A 27,938-nucleotide genomic window follows, 5' to 3' on the forward strand; every position below is an offset into this window, starting at 1 on the left:
TACCGTAGAAAACTTTATTAACGAATGACGTATTTACATTTCAGATGGGCGTAAAACAGGACGGGGGGGACAGAACGTGGGACACCTGGTTAAAAAGCAAAGTCTTTATTGCATATTTTTGTACAAATAAAACACTGTATATGAACACACGGGCGCTCACATCACACATTGCTGCCGCCATACTGCCCTTTAGGGGCGGGGCTTACGTCCTGCCATGAAATGTCGCCGTCGGATTGGATCTTTTGCCGTTTCCAGGGGGCCCTGGGTCAAGTGCAACAACAGGAGACCCGGCGCGGCATTATTATAAGTACTAGCACCAAGTCGCCACTCTAATCTACCATTAAAGTATTGTCAGCAGGGAACATACGTGTGTGTCCTGTGTAACCCGCGTACATTGAAATGTTTACATGTCTTCTATAGACAAACATAGACTGAAATACTCGAGGGGCATGAAGCCTATTTATACGCAGGGCTCACCTTATACCTGTCTACCCTTATGGTTTCCTTCTATACAACAGTGCCTTCTACTGATCAGTCTGTAAAACCCCACATTACAAGGCAAGCAACATGGCAGTCCCTGCTTATAAACAGTATTTGCCCCCGTCGTGCCGGAATCATTCAATATGTTCCTAGAGACATTCATACAGAGAGGATATATTACACAGAAAATGACATTCCCTTGCTTGAATAACCCAAACACTAGAGCCTTGCTTCTTAACCTCGGGACCCAGGTGTTGCTGAACTACAACTCCCAGGTTAAGAAATGAGATCTAGAGCAGGGAGGTTATAGACAGAACAGAGAGGAAGGAACAATCTATTTACAGCGAGTACAACGGGACAAACTGTCACTTCCGTGGTGGGAGATCCGTCTGTTTCCTCCGGGTTCCCCCCCAAAAAAGTTATTTTTTATACAAATCCACCCCCCCAATGTTCCCCCCCGATCCAAAAAGTGAAGGTTTGTTGTGTGGATAAAAGGACAATTTACAAAGTCATTGGATAACCTAGTGTCTCTACAAGAGTGGGGGCCCCTGGAGGCCTACACCCAATACCACGCAAGCTGGGGGGGGGGCGCGGGCAGAGATCTCTGCAGTTAACTAGTCGCATTGTTTGGGCCATTAGTGGTTAATCTTCCATGCCGGGGGATTCGCCTTGTTGTATCCTCGAAGCGATTCGTATGGCTTCCTCCAATGACTGCTGTTCCCCGATCTAAAGGAGACAGGGGAGAAAAATGTAAAAAAAAAATTTTAACCAAAAAAATCTGCTCGTTCCAAACAAATTTTGGCCAATTAGGCCACACATGGGGCTTGTCCAATCATTTGTTCCCCCAAGCCCAACGATCAGGTCGTCATGCAGATCCAATATAGAAATTTAATCAAGATTGAAAGGGGTGTTTCACCTTTAATTTAACATTTTAGAGGCACATTTATCAAGGGTCGAATTTCAAATTCATGCACGTTTTTTTTTTTAAACTCCCATAAATCCAATTTAGCAAAATGTATTCGTATAATTGAATTTTTTTTTTTTTAACTCGGACAAAATTTAAACGCCCCGAAAATTCTAATCGAATTCCAATCAAATTCAATCAAACTTGATTCGAGTCCGAAAAAAAATAATTGAATGTCAGGAAAGTGGCAAACATCTGCGAATTGATCCCTGGACGTCTTCCATTGGCTTAAACAGTAATTCGGCAGGTTTTAGGTGGCGAATAGTCGAATTTGAATTCTTAAAGGGCTAGAATATGATAAATCTTGAAAAAAACTCGAATCGAATTTCCATAACTCCCTAGTCCAATTTGACCATAAAAAATAATAAAAAAAAGTAGTATGTTATACAATGGCTATTTTTCAATTAGTCTTTATTTTTTCTTCTTTTTTTATAGCTTCTTCTGACTCTTTCCAGTTGTCAAATGGAGGTAAGCATTTCAATTGGTCATTATTTTTTTCTTATACTTTCTGAATTATTTGCCTACTTCTTCTTCTGACTCTTTCCAGCTTTCAAATGGAAGGGGTCACTGACCCCATCAAAAGAAAAACGCTCTTTCAGGCTACACATTAATACTTATTGCTACATTTTATTACTCGTCTTTCTATCCAGGGCTCTTCTGTTCATGTTCCAGTCTCTTATTCAAATCAGTGCATGGTTGCTAGGGGAATTTGGATCCTAGCAACTGGGTTGCTGAAACCGGAGAGCTGCTGAATAAAAAGCTAAATAACTCAAAAACCACAAAAGATAAAAAATGAAAACCAATTGCAAATTGTCTCAGATTAGCCCTCTCTACATCGTACTAAAAAGGAAATTTAAAGGAGAACAAACCCTTTAAACATAAAATGTTTATGGCACAAAATGCTTTAGGATGGAGCTGCATTCTCCACTAGTGTTATATTAGATTTGGACTCCAGGTATGAGAAGCAGTTTTGGGATATTGCCAGTAGGGTCTGGCATGTATTAGTTTATCAGAATAAAATTCTATATTATATTATTGATGCAATATTATTATTCTCTATCAGGTGACTTGTCTTTAGGTGGGTGGTTGCTCTACAGTCAAGGTGTCAATATTGGGGCTCTTCACCCATTGGCAGTTTCATCCCCCAGCATCGTCAGCTCACCAGCGTTTGGCAAAGGATCCTGGGAGTTTTAATACCCCTAAACTACAAAAGTGTCAAGCAAAGATGCAAATGGCCAGCGGTGCAGATTAAGGAAGGCAACTTTGCAGTTGGTGCCGTTTTTCCTACTACTTACTTGCACTGCGATCTGTCTCCCATTGGAAGTGGCTAGTAATGTAACGGGTCTGGAGTCACTGCCCCCCAGATTGTGGCTGTGCTGGGGGCCTGTTTCAGAGTTGTGGAATGCTGATAAGTCTTGGGCGACTATTGCCACCTGTGACAGACAAGGAAACCGTAAATGTGGGAAAGTGTAGGATTCATTATCTCTTCCAGGGCCGCCATGTTTAACACTCCCTTCACACTGGCTTTCTGACTGCTGACTAATTAGCCAACCACAGTGCAACGTGCCTCCGTGTTGTATACATAAGACATTCAGTAGAATAATGGCACGCCGGTGTGAAGAAGAGATTCCTTAAAGGATAATTAAATCTTTCAAATAAATAAGTGAATGTACAATTGACGAGGTGGTCTATTCTAAGAACTTTTGTAATTTATATTCATTATTTATTTTATTTTAATTCCAAGATATTAAGGGATACATGAACTGTTAATATGAATGAATTTTGTTACAACAGCACCACCTGCTGGTCAGTTTCCCACCAGTCTGACCACTATGTAGTCAAGGAAGTTGTCAGGAGAAAGAAAAAGGCTGTTCCGATGTTCTTCCAATTAGGAATAAAATTAGAAACCTTTCTCACATCTTTCCTAAGTAGAAGAACATCAGAGCAGCCTCTTTCTTTCTCCTGACAAATTCCTGAAACTGACCAGCAAGTGGTGCTGTAACAAAATCCATTCATATTAACAGTATATGTATCCCTTAATATCTTGCAATTAAGAGAAAATAAATAATGAATGTAAATTACAAAAGTTCTTAGAATAGCACCCTCGTCAGTTTTACATTCACTTATTTTAAAGGTTTTTTTTATCCTTTAAGGTGCACAATTTCAGCGTTCGGAGGGAGATGGAAGGGGCCCATGTTAGTGAAAAAAGGAGTGTTTTAGTAGGTTAAAGGCAAACATTCCCATCAAAGAGAATAAAAGGAGCCCCCCTCCCCGACAGACCCCCATTTGTTATGGAGCATTACAGCGATTCCTCAGCACAGTTCACATCCCTGTAATCAAATCTGCCTTCTGCCTGCACATCACCCTGACTCAGTGTCGGACTGGGGGGGTTCTGGGCTAGTGTCCTGCGCGGGTCCATTTTTTGTAACCCGTACCCAACCCGTAGCCGCAACCTGGACCCGCATTCTTACCCGATTGGACCTGCTAGCCGACCCGCAAGTTACTTATCCGCAACCCGGACCCGCTGACCATCAAGAATCAGGAAGTGCTGCCATTGTAAATCGGAAGTGACATCATCGGAAGTAGGCGTGGTCAGAAAAAAGGAGTAAGAATCGCTATTGAGAAGACCCTGCACCCGGAACTTCAACCCACAGGATAGGTTTTTGCGGGTAACCCGCGGGTATCAGACCCGCTGCACGACTCTAGTCTGGGCCCACCGGGGCTGCTGCATCAGAGCCCCTTCAGCCCCCCCTTCTGAGCTGCAAACCCCCCCCCCCCGCGCTCACCATTTCTTCGATCAGCCGGGTGATGGAGTGTTCGGAACGCAGGCTGTTTGGACTGGTATGGGCCCACCAGGTTTTTTTCCCGGTATCCCGCCGGCCCAGTCCGACACACCCCAGAGTGACCAATGGAATACAGAACACACTTCTGCTCTGCTGCTCTCCCTATTGCTCCATTTCTTGGCCATGCACCCTTGCTCCCAATGGTCAACTTGATCCACGTTTGTGTTTTTTAGCGGGGTCACTGGCCAACCTGGGGCTGCAGTCTGATTGGACGGCCTACAGCTGACGGTTGCACGGGTGATCTCATTGGTGATGCTCCCTTATTTCTCCATTATAAGTCTTTGGCTCGTTTTAGACCCTGATCACCAACGCAAATGACCAATGAAAGAAAAGAAAGTCATAGGCTCCTGTGTTCAGAGCTTCGACGTGACCAATGGAGAATTAGAATAGGATGTATCAGTCCCTACAGCTTATTGTTTCAGGTCACTTATTGATTTGATGAGGTTAAAGCATGTTATTATTAGGTAATGGGCTCACTGAGGATTCTGGGAGACACCAGCCATGGCTAAAGAGCCCCTGTTTGTCTGTTTCTGCACTAGGGGTTTGTTTTGTTGCAAAAAAATGAAGAGAACTCACATGGGATGTGCCATCCTGGGCAATGAGTGCCAACTGCTGGCCCGACTGCGTCGCTGAGATACCGTCCTCTCCGTCCACGCCAGTTACATACGTGATCTGGGAGCCTTTGATCACTTCATCAGCTGCAGCAGAGAAACATGGAATCAGCACAATTACAACAAATGGACAGGGTAGTGATCAGAACAGCAGCAGTTTATTGGAGTAATATATCAATAGATTTACAGGGGAAATGTTAATATTTTGATGTTTTCAAAAAGCCTGAAAATTAAAAATATTTAGGAATAAATACTGTGTGCACAGGAGGAGGGATGTCCTCATAGAATACACAGAAACAAGAGTTCTATTCCCACATCAATAGGCCAATGTATTTAACGTCAGCCAATCAGGGCTTCAATGACTCAATCTGAACTTTATCAAAGGTTCCGAAGGTTGAACAACTTTTATCTCTGTCCTGTCTGTAGGATTTACATGATAACAGGCACTAAAGCAAAGAGGTCTCTATTATATTAGTATCTTGAGTGTTTGCTTTGGGATCAGTTTGTTGACCCCGGGGTCACTTGTGCTGTGGCTTTCTTACCCATTCCAGCCTGAAACTGGCCACACACACAAGGTCATGTGATTTGGGTATCTGCACCCGAACTGACCAAAGCTGTAATTCTGTAGGGCCCGTGTCCCAATAGAACCAACAAGTTTGATGTTCCTGGGCTGCGTTTTGCTGATGGCTTGACAGGGGGGATATGGGTTGAGAGTAGGGATGCACGGATATTTGAGATTCCGCCGAATCCCAGAGTCACACGATTTCCCTTGCCTAATTTACATATGTAAATTAGCATTCAGCAAGGCACAAAGATTCGGCCTAAATCTGAATCCTGCTGAAAAAGGCTGAATTCTGTCCGAATCCTGAACCGAATCCTGGATCCTGTGCATCCCTAGTTGAGAGTAATGGGAATGGCTTATATCTATCTATCTAAATCTATATCTATCTATCTCTAAATCTATATCTAAAAAATATAGTCCCAATTTATCCGTCACAATTAAAAGACTCAGGTGCTATTCGCGATTGCCATTGGGTACGTTTAAGATTAAAAATTTCCAAGCTTTTATAATATAAATTTACATGTTAAAATCAACAACCTGACATCACCCTGCCGTGGGTGGGCATATTGGGGATAGATCCGCTAGACAGGGGTCCCCAACCTTTTTTACTTGTGAGCCACATTTAAAATGTAAAAAGAATTGGAGAGCAAGCATGAAAAAAGCTCCAGTGTGTGCCAAATAAGGGCTGTGATTGGCCGATAGGCAGCCCCTATATGGACCGGTAGCATACAGGAGGCTCTGTTTGGCAGTAAATCTGTTTTTATGCAACCAAAACGTACCTCTAAGCCAGGAATTAAAAAAGAAGCACCGGCTTTGATGCCACTGGGAGCAACATCCAAGGGGTTGGTGAGCAACATGTTGCTCACGAGCTACTGGTTGGGGATCACTGCGCTAGACTAATGCAATAGGAGGACACCCCAACAGGCTTCTTATATGGGGCCAATCCTGCCTCGCTGCACATGCAAAAGAAATGTACGGGGAAACAACCTGCCTATGTTTATGAGTGGGTGCCCATAGTGAATGGCATTTAGAGGCATTCTGACTGCCAACAGTTTTCCGCCTGAGCACCCAGCACTTCAAAGTTCCCCCCCCCTCGTGTGCCACAGACCTAAGCCCATAGATTCATCACTGAGCTTGTATTGGCGAGACACAAATGTAAGCACACATTAGTTACACATTATCCCGCCTGCTGATAACGCCACTGATATCCGCTCTCTGCTATTGAAATCAGCCGGCAAGGGTCGGCCATTAAACACTAATGCGGCTGTTGACTCAGAATTGACACAATGACGGCATTGTGTAGCCACTTGGGCAATTGTGTGGGGGTCTGGTTAAACATTTGCCAGCCTTGAGCAGCGTCTCTAATAAAAGGAAGATTTGTGATAAAACCAGGCAATAGTTTCAGGGTGTCATTCTAGAAGTCGTGATATCACTTATTTTAATAACAGAAACTAGAAATTCCAATATAACATCACATTATATGTATTATTACTTCATCCGACTGGGAAGAGAACTGCTGTAACCTATGGGGATCTAGCGCAACTGTACACAACATCTCTGTATATTTGCACTATGTCCAATATACGAGGTTCACGGTGCAGCTTTCAGTTGTTAGACTAGTTTTTTATTTGCCAAGTAGAGAAGGGATTTAACTAGTAACTGAAAAGCTGCAGAACAAACAAAATAAATCGCATACAACTGCAAATCACAACACCGCTGTCTACAATAGAGTATCCAGTTTATTCAGAGTTGGACTTGCCCTTTAAAAGCGCGGGTAGACAAAGGATTTATTGGGTGTTCCAGGGAATAGCTTTGGTTTCACCCAAACTGCATAAAACTTTTAACTCGGATAAAGGTGGCCATACACGGGCCGATAAAAGCTTCAGACGGACAGAGTCGGCAGCTTATTGGCCCGTGTATGGGGCCCCCCCGACGGGCTTCCCCGATCGAGATCTGGACGAGTAAAAATCCCGTCGGATAGCGCCCGCATCTGTTCGTTGATGCGGCCCTGCGATCCGACCACCGTTACGATTTGTTAGGATCCGATCGTTGGGCCCTAATCCCACGATCGGATCAGCCCGATATGGCCACCTCAAGGTGGCCATATTGGGGAAGAGATCTCTCCGTGTATGGCCACCTTAAGAGGATTGTTTTGATGTTTGGGGAGTTGAGGAAGAGTCAGATTTAGTTCATGAAATAATTTATGTGTAGCAGACAATTTTGGGTCAATTTTTAGGGCGGATGTTATCAAAAATTTCAGGCAGGGTGGGTTCCAACTATTTGGTTCCCTGCACACGGGACTGGGTTATTATGAAACAGAGAAACCTCTGGTGACTGGAGTCAGGTTTTCAAGCTCAATTATGGCAATTTCTATTAACTTTAACAGCGGGGGTTGGAAGATAGAAAGAGGGACAAAAACATTTACCGCACTTAGCATGGCGAATTTTTTAGGGGGCCACGCCCATTTTATGGCCACACCCCTAAATACCACATTCTTTTTACAAAATTTGGCAGGTTATAGAAAGTTTGAACAGTTCTGTGGTTATTACAGTTTTGCTAAAGAAGGTGAATTGCCCTTCAAGTCACAGTTTCCCCAAGAGACCTGCTTATTTTAAATTCTTGTTTCTTTGCTCATCTTAAACAGTTACAAATGTAACAAAGTGCACCTGCCACGTATTCTGGGCTCTCTGCCAAAAGCCAATTAAGCTTTTGAAATTTTGTATCCTTTTCTGGCTGCTCAGTACAGGAGATCAAAGAGAAAGTCGGGACATTTTAGTAACAGTAACCCGGGACTACGGACTGAGCAGCTAAAATCGAGACAGTTGGGAGGTATGGAGTTATGACACCAGTGTCAAGGCGATTGCATCACTTAGATGCAACTGGCTGGATTTCTATCCAGTTTTCACAAAGTGTTTTAAAATGTTGATGCCTGTGTGAAACCACACAGGGCAACCCTATCTCTATATATTCTGCTTAATGAGTAAGCCCAATCGTTTACTTACAGGTGTGATCTCTATTACACAGAAATCAGTTTTCCAGAAAGCTCTGATAGCTCTACTTTTGATTAGGGATGCACTGAATCTACTATTTTGGATTCAGCCGAACCCCGAATCCTTTGCGAATGATTTGGCTGAATACCGGACCAAATCTTAATTTGCATATGCAAATTAATGGTGGGAAGGGGAACACATTTTTACTACATTGTTTTGTGACAAAAAGTCATGTGATTTCCCACTCAGATCTGTTCGGCCTGGCAGAAAGATTCGGTTCGAAAAAGGCAGAATCCTGGCCGAATCCTAAACCGAATCCTGGATTTGGTGCATCCCTAGTTTTGATTGATTTGCCTTTTTTTGTATCTGTAATAATAAGAAATGAACTGCACTTGATAGTAACTAAGCCATGTTGAGGAGAGTATCTTAGTGTTTAAATGTTTATTCATGTATTGACCAGATTATTGTTTTATAAGGCTGAAAACCAAACAGAAAGTTCAGACCCGAAATGGCCTTACAAAAAACCCAACTGTTTGGGTCAAAACCGAACATATGGCAACCCTATCACCAACCAGTAGCATGGGCGCCAGAAGCCAGAATGTGATTGGTTTACGCTCAGCATGCTGCAGTCCTATTATGGACACTTGGAATCAGCTGTAGCAGGCACACACTCTGGGGCATTGCTCTGCATTTCCCTGAAGAGGTACAGGGGAAGGGGCAGATCAGCTCTCATAACCCGATCAGTACAAATAAGTCTCTCCTCCGTGGCACTTACGTGGCTGCGGCACAAAGAAACTCTCCTGATCTTCCTCAATGGGTTCTGTGTCGTTGTGAGCCGTCCGCTTGTGCATGGCCAGCGTGGAGATCTGCTTGTAGGTCTTGCCGCAGTGATTGCAGTTGTACGGCTTGGAGTGCGTATGGACCACGTGGTGTTTGTACAAACTCGAATACTCCGTGAAGCGTTTGTCACAGCCGGGTACTGTGCACACGTAAGGCTTCTCACCTGCCGGGAGAAAACAACGAATAACCTAGATTTTATAGATTTTCTAGCTACACCTATCGATCCCTTTCAATAAAAACAAGTAAAGAAAGGGGAAGGCACCTGTGTGTATCCGCACGTGGTTCTTGTAATTGGTTGCACTGGCGAAGGCTCTGCCACACCCTGGTTCCGAGCAGTAGTATGGTCTTTCCCCCGTGTGTGTGCGGATGTGGACCTTTCGGATATTGGACGTAGTGAATGATCTTCCGCAGCCTTCAAACGGACACTTGAACGGCCTTTCTCCTGTAACAACACAAAGGGCACAACCCATCATCAACACTTCTAAACAGAGTAAATGAGAACGGAATGAATGGAGTCTCTACGAGTTTTAGGGTCAGTCCACACGAACTGCCTTCGCATGTCTTCCCATCCGCTATTATGAAAAGTCGCCTGCGCTAAAGCACACGCGACACTTCATTTTCTGAAGTCGCCCAAAGTTTCCTCGTTTATATATAATACACGTATATAGCAATGTAGCATTGTATTAAACTGTTGATGGCCGAGGGAGCTTTTGCACAGGAAAGACGGTGGGTTTCCATTTTGTATTCCCACGTTATGTTATGATCCCTTCTTAATCCTCTGCTCCATCGTTGCAAGGTTCTGTTTGTATTTCACTCCTGCTTGAGCAGCGCCCAGCCGGGGGGAACGGAACATTCCGTCTTACACACCCAAGGCACACAAAGGCCGGCGTTGGCTGCCAAAGGCTGCAGTCTGTTATGTAATAAACCGTCGCTGCTGCTGCAACAACAATCCATCAGCTGACTGTCAAACGGACAAGCTAGGAATGAGATGCGGTAGAAGGATTTGTACGGGACAGACAAGTGGACATTTACAGCAAGCGCAGAATAATTGCACAGAACACAATAAATACTGGGCTAGAGTGAGGATTAACAAGCATTAGGATGGAAGAGAGCTCGCATAGTGCACAGCAAAACGTTTCTACAAACCAGGGCCCAGCATAGACCTTCAACAATCACAGGGCCTTGAGCAGTGCTCTTAGCAGGAACCAATCAGAGCTCTGCTATGAAAATGACCTTAAGATATTAAATATAGGGTAATTAAGTCCAAGAGAACAGAAGACACTGCTCAGTTAATATGTAGAATTGATGCTCCCTTCATGTGACTGGAAGCCAGAATATATTCTAATCATAGGATCTGACCACCTCAAGTGTACAGGTATTGGCCAGACGTAGGGGAGCATCTGAGATCCGATGGTAGGGGTTCAGACAACTTCAGAGACATGGGGCCAGATACAGCCTGAGGATCAGGCCATGCAAACAGTAATGAGGGGTGTTATTTTATAGTGATGGAGCCGCATTACCTGTGTGAGTTCTGACGTGTTTCTGCAGGTCTCCAGACGTCTTGAAAGACTTGGTGCAGTTTTCCTCAGAACACCGGTATGGTTTCTCTCCTGTGTGTGTCCTCACGTGGCTTTTTAACCCATAACCTGGCATAAAGCAAAATCTGCGTGTTACTTACAGAATCGTATACGGCCAATAGCCATGTGTTGGCGTCGGTGCTGTGGGAACAAATCAGGATAAAAGAGCAGTTCTGTGCCAGCACTCACATGTAGGCTTGCACTCAATAGAGCTCATTACATAGTGGTTTTAAGCTCATTGCACACCAGGTGGTTTTTCTGCCTTCTGAAAAACAGTCCAAACCATAAGCAAAACCTGTTGGGTTCACAAAGGTGAGTTTGAGTCATAGCCCTCGGTGGATTTCAGGGCAGCATGCGTCTGTCTCACTCTGTACAGGCAGCTTCAAACGTCGCACACAGATTAATATTCGTTATATTATAAACACATATACAAATGAGTACAGAGGCGGAGCAAGGCCTTAGTTATCCATTCTTGCACTGGAAGAGAATTTAAGGATTAATACTTCCTGTTTGCCTCCTACTCGGGATTCCTTCACAGTAGACAGGACAACTTTTGAAGACATTCAACTGCTGCCACCTTATCTGGAAGGAAATATAGAGCCACATTCAACATAAGCCCAACAGCCAAGACCTGTGGTGGAAAGGTCTTCTGGCTACGGAGCAGGTTTTGGGTTTATAGTCCAACATTTGCTTGCACCCATTTGTTTCATCACAGTAACCTGCGTACCTGTGTTTTTTACTGTAAAGGTTTGGGAGGTCAGGAAAGCCAAAGGACAAATCCACATGTGACTCTGTAGGATACAGTCACATTTATAGAAGGTTCATTCCTGGAGGGAGTTGCTGCCCCCAGTTTTTAGTAGACTATATTGGTTTTATAAAGTGATTAATCCCACTAGGTTACAATATAGAGAGGATTTAACCAAGACTATAGAACTGTTGGATAACGGACTGAGAATAACCACCATCAAACCTACGAGGAATGGGCAGGGCACAGAAAGCAATGGTTTTCAGAGACTTACGATACAAGACTTGTTACATATTAAAGGATAAGTAAACCTTTAAAATAAGTGCATGTAAAACTGATGAGGGGGCTATTCTAAGCACTTTTGTAATTTACATTCATTATTTATTTTCTTTTAATTCCAAGATATTAAGGGATACATGTACTGTTAATATGAATGAATTTTGTTCCAGTCAGCGCCACCTGCTGGTCAGTTTACCACCAATCTGACCACCAAGTAGTCAAGGAAGTTGTCAGGAGAAAGAAAGAGGCTGCTCTGATGTTCTTCTGCTTAGAAAAGATGTGAGAAAGGTTTCTAATTTTATTCCTAAGCAGAAGAACATCAGAGCAGCCTCTTTCTTTCTCCTGACAAATATAAAATAAATACAATATAAAGGATAATTCCTTTTACCAAGACTATAGAACTGTTGGATAATAACGGACCAAGGATAACCATCATCAAACCTACGAGGAATGGGCAGGGGACAGAAATCTACTGTCTTCAACATATTTGTTACATATTAAGAGCACAAACATATACAGTTTTGAAAGACCAGAGAGCTCCTTGGAATAAAGAAACCTTCTTCACTCAACACAAGGGATGACCTGGACCAGGTCACAGAAGAGATATTTGTCATGGAAACAGCTTATGGACCTCTATGAGACCAGTCCTAGACAATAGTGATGAGCATTGATCTCTCCTGATCTGACTTGGACCTCAGACTTGATATCATCTCAAGGATATTGGTGTTGTCCACCTCCACCTGCAATTATAACTGTTTCACTGCCCAACTCACAGTCTCTTGCTCTACCAATACAAATTGGAACTGCTTCTGACTCATTCTCTTTATTGTCATGATCCCTGAGCATTAAACTGGAAAGAGGAGGGGGGAGGACATCCTAATAATAAAGCAAAGAGCAGAGGAAGCCAAAAATGGTATTCGAGACTTCTGTTCTAGTTCCTGGCAGCGGGAGTAGTAGGAGAGGCTCTCACTTCTGGCAGGAGGAGGGCAGGCACATGGTTTTTAGATTCTTCCCCTAGTCCAGTTTGATGTTTTGTCAACAGTCACCTATAAACTACACTTCAAAAAAAGTCCCAGATAGTTGATGCCACTATAGCAGAGCATGCCACTTGCTGCTTCACTATCTTGTACATCAAGGATAAATACGGTTGAGTCAGTCACCCACCTCCCGTGCCCCTATTAGCCAAGGCGAGTAGTACTCACCGTCCGCTGTCTTCTGGATCCCCTGCACTCCGGACACCATCCGGTGCCTCCTCACACGGCCTCGTTGGCCAGGATTTTGGGGGCGGCCCTGCTCAGGTACCTCTGGCGGTACTGAGGTCTCCTCGGGCGGCAGGTGATCCTCTCCCTCGGAAGGACCACTAGCTTTAGCCTTGTCCTTCCGAGGGCTCGCTGGAGCTGAGGACAAAAATAAATAAAATAAATGTAGGAGGCAATGGGGAAAAAAATAAACCTCAAAGAGGCTCTGGACCTGCTTGCTGGGGGTGCTAAAAAAAAGTCAGGATGGGGGCAGTCTTTAGTGCCCTGGCAATTGATACAGAATCTGACTTCTTCTCATGCTTCCAACCTGCAACGTTTTTTCGTTTCCATAAATTGGATAAAATGTTCTGGTTTATAACTATCATTACCACGTGGATTCCTTTAAATGGGAACTCCGTGCAAAAAATGTTTTTGCATAATGGAAGAAAGGGTCATTCTAAGGTAATTTGTTTGTCATTTTCTGCACTTACGGTTCTGACAAGTGTAGCAGAAGCAAGCTGTCCTCCAGCCAATATACCTAGTTGTAACTCTCTCAAAGAAAAGAGTCCAAAATTTGCATGATGACGAAAGCAGGGCCTGCTTAGTACCACAAAGAGAGGCTGCATGATAGGTACCCCTATACATATCAAAGGGGTTTCCTTCGGAGCAGGCTCACTCCAAATGTTTACATTTACCTGAACACAACCCCATATTTCATGCGTCAAGTCAGTTGTACGACTACTCTGATGGAGACTTACAGGGGCTGCAGAGGGAGCCTCATAGTTAATCACTCCAAAAACCCTGCATTGGTCAAGCATGGGAAGAAGTAGATTAATTTAACTTGATGCCGTCTGGTTATTCGCTGGCGCTGTGCAGAAAAATGTAAGGGAATTCATAAAGATAACCCATAATCATAAAAGTCCTTAAAAAAAAGACCAAATGTTGCTGCTCCTGTATAAAAATTCTGTGCCAGATGTACAAAGTCCTTGCCCCAAGATTAGTTTCACCACAGTACAAGAAAAGCCTCCTCCTGGGATTCTACCTTTGCAGCTCAGATTGAGATTTGTGCTTGGTGGACCCTCTCTCTACGACTCCCACGGTCATTCTGCCTGGTAGAAACAAGTCAAATTGCATGCACCGAAAAACAAAAAAACAATAACGTTCTATCAAGAGTGGAGTTTGTAGGTATTTCATAGAAAACTGTATAAATAAAAAGAATCAATTATATTCTCGAAAGGCAGTTTGTACCCCTGGAAATATAGCAGCGTGACGGTTACCCCAATGTTTCTATATATCTGTAACCTTGTTATGAGCTAAGGGGGCCCAGCCTGAAGGCTCGTTAGGTAGAGATTTGGGGTGAGTTCTTTTTTGTGCCCTGGGTACCCCTGGAACTATAGCAGGGTGACTGTTACCCCAATGTTTCTATATATCTGTAACCTTGTTATGAGCTAAGGGGGCCCAGCCTGAAGGCCAGTTAGGGGGGAGTGCTTTTTTGTGCCCTGGGTACACCTGGAACTATAGCAGGGTGACTGTTACCCCAATGTTTCTATATATCTGTAACCTTGTTATGAGCTAAGGGGGCCCAGCCTGAAGGCCAGTTAGGGGGGAGTGCTTTTTTGTGCCCTGGGTACCCCTGTAACTATAGCAGGGTGACTGTTACCCCAATGTTTCTATATATCTGTAACCTTGTTATGAGCTAAGTGGGCCCAGTCTGAAGGCCAGTTAGGAGGAGATTTGGGGTGAGTGCTTATTTGTGCCCTGGGTACCCCTGGAACTATAGCAGGGTGACTGTTACCCCAATGTTTCTATATATCTGTAACCTTGTTATGAGCTAAGGGGGCCCAGCCTGAAGGCCAGTTGCACATCCAAGAATATCTCGGAGTGCAGGGGAGTCAGATCAAATGTTGGATCAAAAAAGAAAACCAGATTGAAAATTATTACAGACAAACCATTACTCACTATTCATCCCAATTCATGCAGAGTGCCATGTAAGCTGGGCTTATGATGAACATAACATGGACTTCTTCAGGTCAGCACCTGACCATAAGAAGTCTGAGAGAGCAATCTGCTCCGAGTTATTGTGATTTATCTAGAATGAAGTGACAGGAATGCTGAGAGGACTGGATGGATGCATGAAGCCTCTGCAGCAATGACATATTCCAAGGAGTTCAGCAGAGATTTTTCTCTGCTAAGTTTTCACTGTGTGCTCCGCCTAGTGGAAGAATGCAGAATCGATTGATAAAAGCACAGTTCTGAATAAGGGTTTGGGTTATCCAGAATGCTGGGGACCTGGGAATCTTTCCGTAATTTAGATCTTCATAACTTAAGTCTACTAGAAAATCATGTAAACATTAAATAAACCCAATAGACAGGTTCTGCCTCCAATAAGGATTAATTATATCTTAGTTGGAATCAAGTACAAGCTTTGGTTTTATTATTACAGCGAAAAAGCAAATCATTAAAAAAAATTATTTGAATAAAACAGTCTATGGGAGACGGCCTTCCCGTAATTCTGAGCTTTCTGGATAACAGGTTTCTGGATAATGGATCCTATACCTGTAGTATGAAGAAAAATAACCAGTGTAAAAGTAATAGGGCGAGTATAGCACCCACAAATTGCTGTAGGTGTGCGAGCCATAATGATCGATGGATCATACACACATGATGTAAAGGGAGTCATCCTATGTAATGCTGCAGCTCTTGCAGTATTGCCTGAGAGAGAAACAGTAGGCAAATAAGAGGGTGATGATATAAAAGCCATATTGTATCGGATCAGACAGTTCAGTGACGAGTCCTGGTGATAGACCAAACCAGCGGTGTTTGTTAGAATAATATCACTTGTGTTCCTTGCTCCATCATGGTAATATTTTAGTTGATGTACTATATTGTGTAACAGATGCTGGAAAGCAGCCCCTTCTGATATTTCGGAGAATGCCTTCCACAGCATAGAGAATAACTGGGACGTACCTGTAGCAAACGCTTTTCTGCAGCTGCCGTGGTCACATTGGTATGGACGATCCCCTGTGTGTGACCTCTCGTGCACCTATCGGGAACAAAACACAAACATTTCTCTACCACAATGGTAATATATTGATCCTATACTTTTAAAAGTATAACAGTTAGACATTAGGCCCATGACCCATACAAACCCATGCCAGGAGCTTGTTTGCCACCACAAACCTATCTGGCCTACAGGCCTAAGTCCAACCACCTGCTGACAACTACCACCCTTATCTTCACTCCATTTGCACTGTATGGAACAAATGGTTTTCTTTGATTGAGGTTACTTATTTACCATTTTACTAGTCCTTCACTAAACAGTTTGTATTTTGCTATGGCTTTTTTTTAGGCCAAGCTTCTTATTTTACGCATGATCCTCTCCACCCACAGAATGAAAGAGATTTTTGTCTGGATACACAGTTACCTTAAGATGATGGGCAGTTGTGTACAGTTTCCCACAGCCTTCGTAGTCACAGCGGAAAGCCTTCTCGTTAGTCTGTTGGGCTTTGATGGGCAAACGGGCACCATGGCTTAATACAATCTAAGAAACAGAATGATGTTTATTGTAAGAATCTAAAAATTTAGTCAAGATGCACTGATCAAGCCGCAGGAGCGTGTTTCAGCTGGGACGCACAATTACATAGGAAAAAAAAAGATGATATGCGCTACTATACCAAGCACTTTTTATAGCGTTTGGCACAGATAAACACTTTTTAACAATTATCCGAGTGCTGCAGCGTGAATTCTCTGGTTCGCAATCGCATGGATTTACATGGTCTTTCATTAAAGAAGAAGTAAAGGCTGTATTTAAGTGAGGGGGGGCTAAACATGAGGTACCCCCTAGTGATTGCAGGTCTGGACTGTTAGTCAAAATAGGCCCTGCCATTCCAAATACACAAAGGCCCAAACAGCCCCCTACCAACCCACTATGTGGTAACTTTCTATGGAACCATACAGCAGCCCCTCTGGCATTTGCCAGAACCCACAGATTGCCAGTCTGGGTATGAGTGATTGTATATACTTACCTGACATCCCAGGCTGGTGCTTCTATCAGGAGAAAACTGCTGCACCATGGAGCAATCCGCTTCAGTAGTGTGAAAAGCCAAACTTTAACGAAGTCGCCTATTTAGTTCAACTGCGTCTGCCACAGGAAATTTGAAAAAAGAAGAAGCCAAAAGACGATCGCTCTGTGGTGCTCACTGGAATACCCCCAGACTGGTGCAAATTCCTCCTGGTAGGAGCACCAGCCCAGGGTGTGAGGTAAGTATATACAATCAAATGCGGGTGCTAAATTTTGGCACCCCAAATTAAATAGGCCTTTCCTTCTCCTCTTAGCTAGATGTTATTGTTTGGGCTCACAAGCACTTCCATTCATGTGCCGTAGTACCTCAGCCTGCCATTAGGGGAAAGGTAAATATACTAACCTGCATTTTTTTTTCTGATTCAGATTCATTTATAAGTGCGTTGCTACCTGCTCCTTCCCCTCCTTCAATCGACACCTGCAAAGAGAATTCACTTGTTTATTTTTACTGCAGAGCAGCAATAGGGGCAGTTTACATTTCACATGGCCGATCTCGAGTACCCAGTGCGGGGCTGATCTGTGCCACAGCCTATAATAATGCCACAGTGTATGTGAAATTAACATGCTGCGGGTTCAAAGGCAAGTCTAAGAGAGTAAAATGACACCAGAACCCTGTAAGCCAAGTACCTTTGCTGCGTACTGTTCCAATGCGCTGATTGTGTCGGGATCGATGGAGGCTTCCCCTGTGTGTAGCCCGGCAACGGTGCCGTCCGCTTGAATTGCCAAGATGGTATCGGACTGCGGGACCTGCACCGCGTGGTGAATGTAAGCCGTCGTGCCATCTTCCAGCTGCACTGCCTGTACTGAACTCTGATCATACGAGTCTGAAAGTACACAGAGCAGGGAGTTGAGAGAAGGACAGACTTGTTGGTTTTTGCAGTTTTAGGCCATGGAATTCCTGTGCCTCAGGCTATAATCTCTCCAGAGCCGGGACTCTCTGCCTAAATAAATGCAGCTATACAAAGGCTGCCTGATCCAGTCATGGGATTAATGAACAGAGAGCACACAAGGGTCACACACACAGTATAGCAAGGCCATTTGTCCGGAATACTTTATTAAGGCCAAATCAATTTTAGACCGCCAATACCTGGCTTTCCACTCAACATCTCTCTTTGAAGGCCGCAGTGCCAGCGACCCCAACTGTAGTCACAGGAGCTTGTTCAATGTACGGTGACATGTTTTCTACTTTAAAGGGGTGGTTCACCTTTAAGTATGCTATGGAATGGCCAATTCTAAGCAACTTTCCCATTGGTCTACATAATTTATTTTCTATAGTTTCTTAATTATTTGCCTCTCTCTTCTGACTCTTTCCAGCTTTCAAATGAGGGTCACTGACCCCATCAAAAAACAAATGATCTATAAGGCTACACATTTATTGTTATAGCTACTTTTTATTACTCAACTTCCTATTGAGTCCCTCTCCTATGCATATTCAAGTCTCTTGTTCGTATCAGTGCATGGTTGCTAGGGTCACTTCGACCCTAGCAACCAGATGGCTGAAATTGCAAACTGGAGAGTTGCTGAATAAAAAGCTAAATAACTCAAAAACCACAAACAATAAAAAATGAAAACCAATTGCAAATTGTTACAGAATATACCTCTCTACATCACACAAACAGTGCACAACCCCTTTAAGCTTATAGTAAAGAGGGGTGAAACGCAAGGTCAGAGACTCTGGATACCTTTGGACGAGTGATGGATGTAGGCTGTGGTGCCATCTTCCAACTGAACCGCCTGCCCGTCCTCCAGACTCAGGTCATCTGCTCATCAAAAAGCACAAAACTGGTAAGAAACGTTTTCCCACAATGCCCAGCAAGGCAAGGTTGATTGGTTAGCAAGGAAAAGGCACAACAAGCAAGAGCGAATACTCACCGCCTTTAGGGACGTGCTGAACATAGGCAGCCGAACCATCCTCCAGCTGAATGACTTGCCCTTCTATTAATTTCCCATCTGCAGACAGAAACCACTATGCGTTATCAGAATATTCCTTTTTTTTATACAATTTCTTTCTCGTGTTACAAGATACATTGAGCAGTAAAGAATAGTAATGGGACAAGTGCATTGGGGCTGCCGTCCATGACAAAAAGAAAGAGGTAGACAGCAGTTATTTACATGACTGTACAGTTAAGTGGCATTGATTGTTTACCCATTAAAAGGAGAATTAAACCTACCTGTTTTCTGTTTAATGGACACGTGGACCTGTTAATATGAATGAATTGTTACAACAGCACCACCTGCTGGTCAGTTTCCCACCAGTCTGACCACAAAGTAGTCAAGGAACTTGTCAGGAGAAAGAAAGAGGCTGCTCTGATGTTCTTCTGCTTAGGAATAAAATTAGAAACCTTTCTCACATCTTTCCTAAGCAGAAGAACATCAGAGCAGCCGCTTTCATTTCATTCATTGACTACTTGGTAGTCAGACTATTCATTTATAAATAATGAATATAAATTACAAAAGGGCTTAGAATAGACCCCTCATCAATTTTACATTCGCTTATTTTAAAGCTTTACTTATTGGATTCGCCATAGTGATGTGCAGGTCAAGAAAAACTCAACCCGCATCCCGACCTGGACCCAGGCACCCTGAATCCTCGCCCACCTACACAATAATTCCGCCTTCCTTTTATAGACCCTACAATGATGGAAAAAAAAGGGGCAGGACAGGAAGGTACATGCCTATAAAACTGGAAGTCTGAAGCCGACACTGTAAGTTCGAGGGCGGGGAGAGCAGGCAGAAAAGCTCAACCTGAACACAAAAGTTCAACCTGAACACATCCATGACCTGCAAATGGGGCAGCGTGGTTGTCCTAAAACTGCGGGTATAGGGCAGGCTACATATCACTAATCACTAATCCCCAAACCTGGCAGAACAGAGCTGCACAGCAGGGTTGATCAATAGCAGGACTAGGCACAGGAGCAATTGCAGTCAGGATCAGGTCGGCTTCCAGTGTACATGCAACTGCCATTGAGCCTGCAACCAGAAGGTAACATTTATTTGCATGGTGTTTGCTGATATAAGCTCTGTGCTGCAGCAACATCAATTATAAAAGAAATAAGCTTATTAACATACAGGGAGTAACGACGAGAGCTTTCCCTGCCAATGGCTGCTGCCGCAATGAATGCAAATACAGATAAATAACAGTGCGGGGTGGAGGCCTTACCTTTGGTGTTGTGCTGAATGTAGGCAGTGGAACCATCGGCCAGGGTGACTGCCTGCAGACTCATGCCTTCCATTGTGTCCATGCTCTCACCATCTGAAAGAGAAATAAAGCCACTTGCTGGAACAATTGGGAAATAACACATGTATTGGCATATGTGCCTGTTTGTATGATTAGAGGCAGACTTTAGAGGGGTGGGTCACCTTTAAGTAAACTTTTAGTATGTTAAAGAACGGCCAGTACTAAGCAACTTTTCATTTGGTCTTTATTATTTATTTTTTATAGTTTTGGAATTATTTGCCTTCTTCTTCTGACTCTTTCCAGCTTTTAAATGGGGGTCACTGACCCCATCTAAAACAGATGCTCTGTAGGGGTACAAATTCAATGTTGTTTCCACTTTTTATTCCTCAATCTTTCTATCCGGGCCTCTTCTATTCATATTCCAGTCTCTTATTCAAATTAATGCATGGTTGCTAGGGGAATTTGCACCCTAGCAACCAGATGGCTGAAATAAACTTGAGAGCTGCTGGAAAAAAAGCTAAATAAGTCAAAAACCACAAATAAAAAATTCAATTCAATTGCAAATTGTCTCAGAATACCCCTCTCTACTACATATTAGTAGGTGAACAATCCCTTTATGTATACATTACCCAACATGAACAATTATATTAAGTTGAAAAAGAGGATACAAACTGGTGTAAAAAGTTTTTTTCCCACCAGAAAATATCACCCTAGATTTTTTTTTTATACATAATGAAAGAAACCGTCCAAACAATTAACACATGGAAATGTAAATTCTCCAATCAAATGAAGGTAAAATTGCTCCTGGCTCTGTTCCCAGCACTTCTGCACTTTTTTCCCTCTGGTTTTCAATTACCTTTACCCGTAATTACCTTTAAATTAACTTATTAGTATGTTGTCGAGGGATATTCTGAGACAATTTGCAATTCAGTTTAATTTTTTTTAACTTCGGGCGAATTTGGAAAACTAAATGTCGCGTGTGCATTGCCACAGGCGATTTTCATTTTAGCCAGCGGAGTGCAGGGGGAAGGCAGTTCGGGGAGATTGGCGCCCCGAAGAAGAGGAGATTTGTCGCTGGGGCTACTAATCTCCCTGAATCTGCTTGTGTGGCCAGACCCTTAGAATTGACCATTCTAGAATTGACCCCCCCCCCATTTGAAAGCTGAAAACTGTCCTGTGTGACTGACAGCCCATTGACCTGTTTACGAGACCAACTTACAGCCCATTGGGCGGTTTACGAGACCAACTGACAGCCCATTGGCCGGTTTACGAGACCAACTGACAGCCCATTGGCCGGTTTACGAGACCAATTTACAGCCCATTGGCCGGTTTACGAGACCAACTGACAGCCCATTGGCCGGTTTACGAGACCAACAGACAGCCCATTAGCCGGTTTAAGACACAAACTGACTGACCCATTGGCCGGTTTACGAGACCAAAAGACAGCCCATTGGCCAGTTTACAGGCCCAACAGACAGCCCATTGGCCGGTTTACGAGAACAACGGACAGCCCACTGGTCGGTTAACAAGACCAACTGACAGCGCATTGGTGGGTTTACAAGTCCAAAACATTTGCCTTTCTAATAAACATCTAATCAGAGTTATTTTAGAAATCATTTGGGTTGGAGGAAATTCCCAGCCATGGACCCCAATGGTCTAGGTTGGTGGTCTGCGGAAAATCTTATATCGCTTTTGATGATTGGCTCATTCGATGACCTGACTAAATTGGCCACTTTGTGCCCGGCTCAATATGGCGACTCCGCCGATGGGACATATGGCTGGGATTCGTTATTTCTGTACCTGCCACGGCTTCTGTAAGACACAGAGTGACGTGCTGGGCTTCCCCACCTCCTCCAGGAAACTCGGCCATTGCTTGGGAATCCCGATTAATTTGGGCTAAAAGCATATTTTTCCCTGCGGAAAGAATCAGAAAACAACCATAATGAATTGAAGGCAAGGAAGGAGCACAAGTTAAAGAGACAGCAGCACTATATTCCTATAGGGCAGCCATTGCTAAAACCCAGGATACCTGCACTAAACGACAGGTTTCCTGTAATTACGTTAACCCTTGAGTTTCAGGAGGAAGCAATAAAGCAAAATGTGAAGAAAAAAAAAAAAAGCTTCTTTCCTGTTTGATTGTTCAGCCTTGGAAAGAGCAGACCGGGTTTCAATGGCTTCTCGTTTGCAATTCAATGGAAAGAGCTTCCTTAGGGTAACCCTGAACAACAAATGACACCCAGTACCCCTTAAACGCTGCCATTTTTCCTCTATTGCTCTACCATACTGACAACTAGTCCATAGTGAAGGAGCAACAGCAAATCATAGACAGCACAGACGCCTACTGACATGACCTTGTTGGCAGGCAAAGTGTTAAAGGAAACAATCTTTTCCCCTTTACCAGCTATCTCTGGAATTGTTTGTTGAGGAAAACCAGCTTTGTTTTATCTGACTTTGGGGGCTTTTTTGTATGTTTCTGAGCGTCACAGTGGGTGTTTTGGGGACAGCTCTGTTATTCTGAGGCTTCCCCATCCGCCGACAATGTTACACACTAAAATAGATATTTCTGTATTTCCTTGTTTCCTGGAAAATCAATGTGATCATATACAGTATAATTATACAGCCTCTTCTCTCCATCCCATAATCCTTATCTCCCAACATTGCAATCCCATGAGCCTTTGCTGCTAAATCACTAAATTATGAGCTAAGGGGGCCCATCATGAAGGCCAGTTAGGGGGAGATTTGGGATGAGTGCTTATTTGTGCCCTGGGTACCCCTGGAACTATAGCAGGGTGACTGTTACCCCAATGTTTCTATATATCTGTAACCTTGTTATGAGCTAAGGGGGCCCAGCCTGAAGGCCAGTTAGGGGGAGATTTGGCATGAGTGCTTATTTGTACGCTGGGTACCCCTGGAACTGTAGCAATTTTTCTGTTGTTACTGACAACTGTCTTCTGCACTACTACTACAATGGGAGCCCTGTAACATGTGACCTCTATGGCAAATAGACAGGAAAGGGAATTAAACTCATATGATTTTTCATCATCCCCTGTAACCAAAATGTTACCATTTTCAGTGGACATGCAACCTACATCCCAGAATTGGATAATATAAACTTAAGCACCTGGATATGTATTTTAAAGGGGAAGTAACAAATATATATACACAACAGGCTATAAAATTATTTTATATTCACCAATGTTTCTATATATCTTTAACCTTGTTATGTGCTAAGGAGGCCCAGCCTGAAGCTCAGTTAGGGGGAGATTTGGGGTGAGAGGTTATTTGTGCCCTGGGTACCCCTGGAACTATAGCAGGGTGACTGTTACCCCAATGTTTCCATATATCTGTAACCTTATGAGCTAATGGGGCCCAGCCTGAAGGCCAGTTAGGGGGAGATTTGGGGTGAGTGCTTATTTGTAACCTGGGTACCCCTGGAATTATAGGGTGACTGTTACCTCAATGTTTCTATATATCTGTAACCTTGTTAGGAACTATAGGGTGACTGTTACCCCATTGTTTCTATATATATTTAACCTTGTTATGAGCTAAGGGGGCCAGTCTGAAGGCCAGTTAGGGGGAGATTTGGGGTGAGAGGTTATTTGTGCCCTGGGTACCCCTGGAACTATGGCAGGGTGGTGACTGTTACCCCAATGTTTCTATATATCTCTAATCTTGTTATGAGCTAAGGGGGCCCAGCCTAAAGCCAATTAGGGAGAGAATTGGGGTGAGTGCTTATTTGTGCCCTCGGTACCCCTGGAACTATAGCAGGGTGACCGTTACCCCAATGTTTCTATATATCTGTAACCTTGTTATGAGCTAAAGGGGGGGCCCAGCCTGAAGGCCAGTTAGGGGGAGATTTGGGATGGAACTATAGCAGGGGGCAGCCTGTTTTAGGCACCAGATGCTGCCGCCGTCAATAACAATGGAATTGACACATAACTACAGACCCAGTGACAATGAGAAATTACATTGGGAAGTTGCTTAAAATGACTTTTTCTTTCATAACGTTTGGGTGTCACAAGGACAGATTTCTCATTCAACAACGTCTGTAATGATTGTAACACTGGAGAGTTGCTTAAAATTCACTTGCCCTTTATTATTTTATTTGGAGTTTACATTCCCTTTAAAGGAGAATTAAATCCTAAAAATGAAAATGGTTGAATGTGCCATATTTTATATACTAAATTTATTGCACCAGTATAATAATAGCAGCAATGATCCAGGACTTCAAACTTGTCACGGGGGGTCACCATATTGGAAAGTGTCAGTGACACTCACATGCTCAGTGGGCTCTGAGCAGCTGTTGAGAAGCTAAGTTTAGGGGTTATCTCAAATTATCGAAGAGAAAGTGAGAATTGACTTTAAAGGGGATGTTCAACTTCAAACAACTAGTTGTTTTTAGACAGTTCACCAGAAATAACGACTTTTTCCCGAATACTTTCTATGTCACCGTTTTTTTCTGATATTGAAGTGTAAAGTGTCAATTTTCACCTTCTAAAGCAGCTCTCAAACTGTTCTAAATTGATACATTTAGTTGATCCATTTCTTATCTTTGTCCCTGCTGAGCAGAATCTCTGGGTTTCATTACAGGCAGCTGTTGGAATTGATACAATAGTTGCTAATACTCCAGAGATGCTGCTGAGAAATGTATCGACTAAATGTTGCAAAATTGTAACAGTTTGTCTGCATCTGAATTACTGAGCTGCCAGACTGAAACACCAAAACTTAGATTTTTGGAAAAAACAGTAAAAAAATAATTAATGAAAAGTATTTGAAAAAAAGTATTTATTTCTGGGGAACAATCGGAAAACAAATGAACTGAAAAAAGTGTTTGGAAGGTGAACAGCCCCTTTAATATAAGTGATGCTACAGGGCTGATTATTAAATTCTGATGCTAATTGCACTGGTTTCTGTGCTGCCATGTAGTAATTATCTGTATTAATTACTAATCAGCCTTATATTGTGACATTTCTATTCTATGTGTACTGTATATTGTGAGTGGGTCCCTAAGCTCAGTAAGTGACAGCAGCACAGAGCATGTGCAGTGAATCAGCAGAAAAGAAGATGGGGAGCTACTGGGGCATCTTTGGAGACACAGATCTTTACTGCTAGAGGGCTGTGGTTGCCTTGGGCTGGTACAGAAGCACAAAACAATGTATAACATTTCTAGATACTTCTTTAGTTAGGCTTTAGTTCTCCTTTAAAGGATGGGTTGTTGTAGGACCACCAAAGTGGAACAGCATAGATACGGGGCCCTATTGTTAGTGACAGGTATAGTCCCGGGGCCACAGACTGATCTATATGTGTGTATTGGGGGGGTGCAATTCATAGGGTTGCTTTAGGAGTGGAATAGAATATCCCTCAAAGCAACACCCATCACCATTTATTTTGGGTCATTTTCCCTTTTATGGCGTGAGTGGGCGGTGTCTCTGGCGCAGGGGCTACAGCTCTTCGTATGGACCTATAGGCTGCACAATGCAGCCCCTAACAAGTCCTAAAAATCAAGGGCTAAAAATCGCCCACTTTTCACCCAGCCGTGGCCAATAACCCCAGCAGCCAATGAGAATTCACTGTTGCCAGATTGGGGGAGGGGCAATGCTCAGCCCAGTAAACAAGTAGAATGTTTATTGTGCATCAGTAGAACAACGAAGCTCAGCGAGAAACCAGTGCAAAATCATAAAAAAGGGGGGGGTTGGAACTACAATTTCCAGAATCCAATAATCAACCTCTGCCCTTGAGAGAATGCTGAGAGTTGTAGCTCAGCGGCAGGGAGTCAGGGAACAGGTGCAGAGGATCTTGTGACATGGCTCAGCGATTGTTTAGAACAACATACCAGGGAGTCAGGTGGGTGGAGTTCTGCAGCCTGAGGAGCTTTGGCTAAACTACATTTCCCAGCATCCGACTACAACTCCCAGCTTGTGCTGATATTGATCACAATGTGCACGATTAGAATTCCTTGAGATGAAGGGCTCAGCAGGGCCACACTATGTTAAGTTACAGCTTCAATCCCCCTTACTGAACTACTACTCCCAGCATCCCCTGACAAACTGGAACTACAGTAACTTACTAAGCTAGTTTACTAAACTACAACTCCCACCATTCCCTACCTGCTTGAAGCTGGGGTACCAGCCATCTTCTAAAATATAACCCATACTCCAGGAGTAACTGAAATAACACTACCAAAAGACTCCCAAGAACCTTTACCAGGTGGGGGGCCCTTTATTCTAACCCCAGCTGACTACAGCTCCCTGATAAACCTCCCCTGTGCAGCATACCACATCCTCCTACAACTCCCAGTATCCCCTTTCAGCCCTAGGCTAGAATAAACTGGGCACAATTACTAGATCTATATACACATACCAACTGGCACTTCTACCAGTGTCCAAACTACAACTCCCAGCATTCCCCGACACACTGGAACTACAGTAGCTTACTAAACTACAACTCCCATCATTCCCTGCCAGTGTGAGGCTGGGGTACCACCTCCCTTATGCTTATAATCCAACCTGCATCTCTCCAGGTATAATTAAACTTTTGCTACCCCCCCCAAAACTACCTTTATTGGCCAGTGTGGGGCCCATTATTCTAACCCCAGCAGATACTTGACTACTACTGCCAAAATCCCCCCCCCCATAACCCTACCTGTGCAACAAAATGCCACCTGCTCCATTAAAGCTACTCAACTACAACTCCCAGCATCCTCAGTAACACACTGGGCAGAATCCATGCTCCACATATAAATTTAACTCGCACTTGAACAATTGCTGAACTACAACTCCCAGCACTCCCTGCTAGCCTGAAGCAATGTAAAACTCAACAGGCATCGCTCCAGGCGCTTTCAAACTACAACTCTCACAATCCACTGACAGCTTAAAGAATTCCTTACAGTGTACAACCCGCCCTGCAGCTGTCATTGAACTACAACTCTCGACATGCCAGGTTGACAGGGGATTCTGGGAGTTGCAGTTCATCTTACACTATAAGCACTGCCTGAGGAACAATGCATAATACATGGAGGGATTTGTTCTGGGGACTCTGCACCTTGCCCTGTTGGTCCCCACAAATCCGGGGCCCTTGACCCCCACCCCCTCCTCCTAAGAGTGGGAGGCAGAGGAGCAGTGGGCGCCACAAGAGCAACACATACAGGGAGGCAGCGCGGCTCCAGGCCCGAGAGGGGAGGCCCCGAGTGGATTCCACCTCCCAGCGCTCTCTCCCAGCCCACACGCTAGAGCAGCCGCAGTGTAGGCCCAGGCTGGGGCAAAGGGAGGCAGCGCGAAGCGGGTGCACCGCCTGGGGAATGTCCCTTAGCCCGGCGCCTCCCTCCTGGAACTGCGGCACCCTGGGTAAGAACACATTTATATACCAACCTCCGGCACAATTTTCCAACAATTCCTCCGTCCGACCACCATGCACCAGGGCAGGAAACGGCCGCGGACTGTGCACCCTGCAACCCGGATAGAAGCATAACAAAGGAGGGCGGGACCTAGGAAGGCGGAGCTGCACCGCGCTTTCTGGCGCACCATTGGCTAAGAAAGAGGGACGTGCCGTTC

General features: G+C 43.9%; 1 protein-coding gene across 4 annotated transcripts; it reads right to left on the reverse strand.

Annotated features, from left to right (window-relative positions):
• znf143.S (zinc finger protein 143 S homeolog) lies at positions 1 to 27,905 on the reverse strand. 4 transcript variants are annotated; one of them, XM_018259536.2, is made up of 16 exons: positions 27,756 to 27,905; positions 22,189 to 22,302; positions 20,371 to 20,463; positions 19,083 to 19,160; positions 18,893 to 18,970; positions 17,838 to 18,034; positions 17,554 to 17,628; positions 16,554 to 16,670; positions 16,097 to 16,172; positions 13,094 to 13,288; positions 10,811 to 10,936; positions 9,553 to 9,732; positions 9,226 to 9,453; positions 4,864 to 4,985; positions 2,740 to 2,877; positions 1 to 1,206 (listed from the first exon to the last, which is right to left on the reverse strand). In XM_018259536.2, exons 2-16 carry the CDS (start codon positions 22,292 to 22,294, stop codon positions 1,123 to 1,125), a joined length of 1,893 nt encoding a protein of 630 aa, XP_018115025.1. In that variant the 5' UTR covers positions 22,295 to 22,302; positions 27,756 to 27,905; the 3' UTR covers positions 1 to 1,122.
• Positions 27,906 to 27,938: the final 33 nt, after the last annotated feature.

Source organism: Xenopus laevis, chromosome 4S (genome assembly GCF_017654675.1).
Source record: "Xenopus laevis strain J_2021 chromosome 4S, Xenopus_laevis_v10.1, whole genome shotgun sequence".
Classification (NCBI taxonomy): domain Eukaryota; kingdom Metazoa; phylum Chordata; class Amphibia; order Anura; family Pipidae; genus Xenopus; species Xenopus laevis.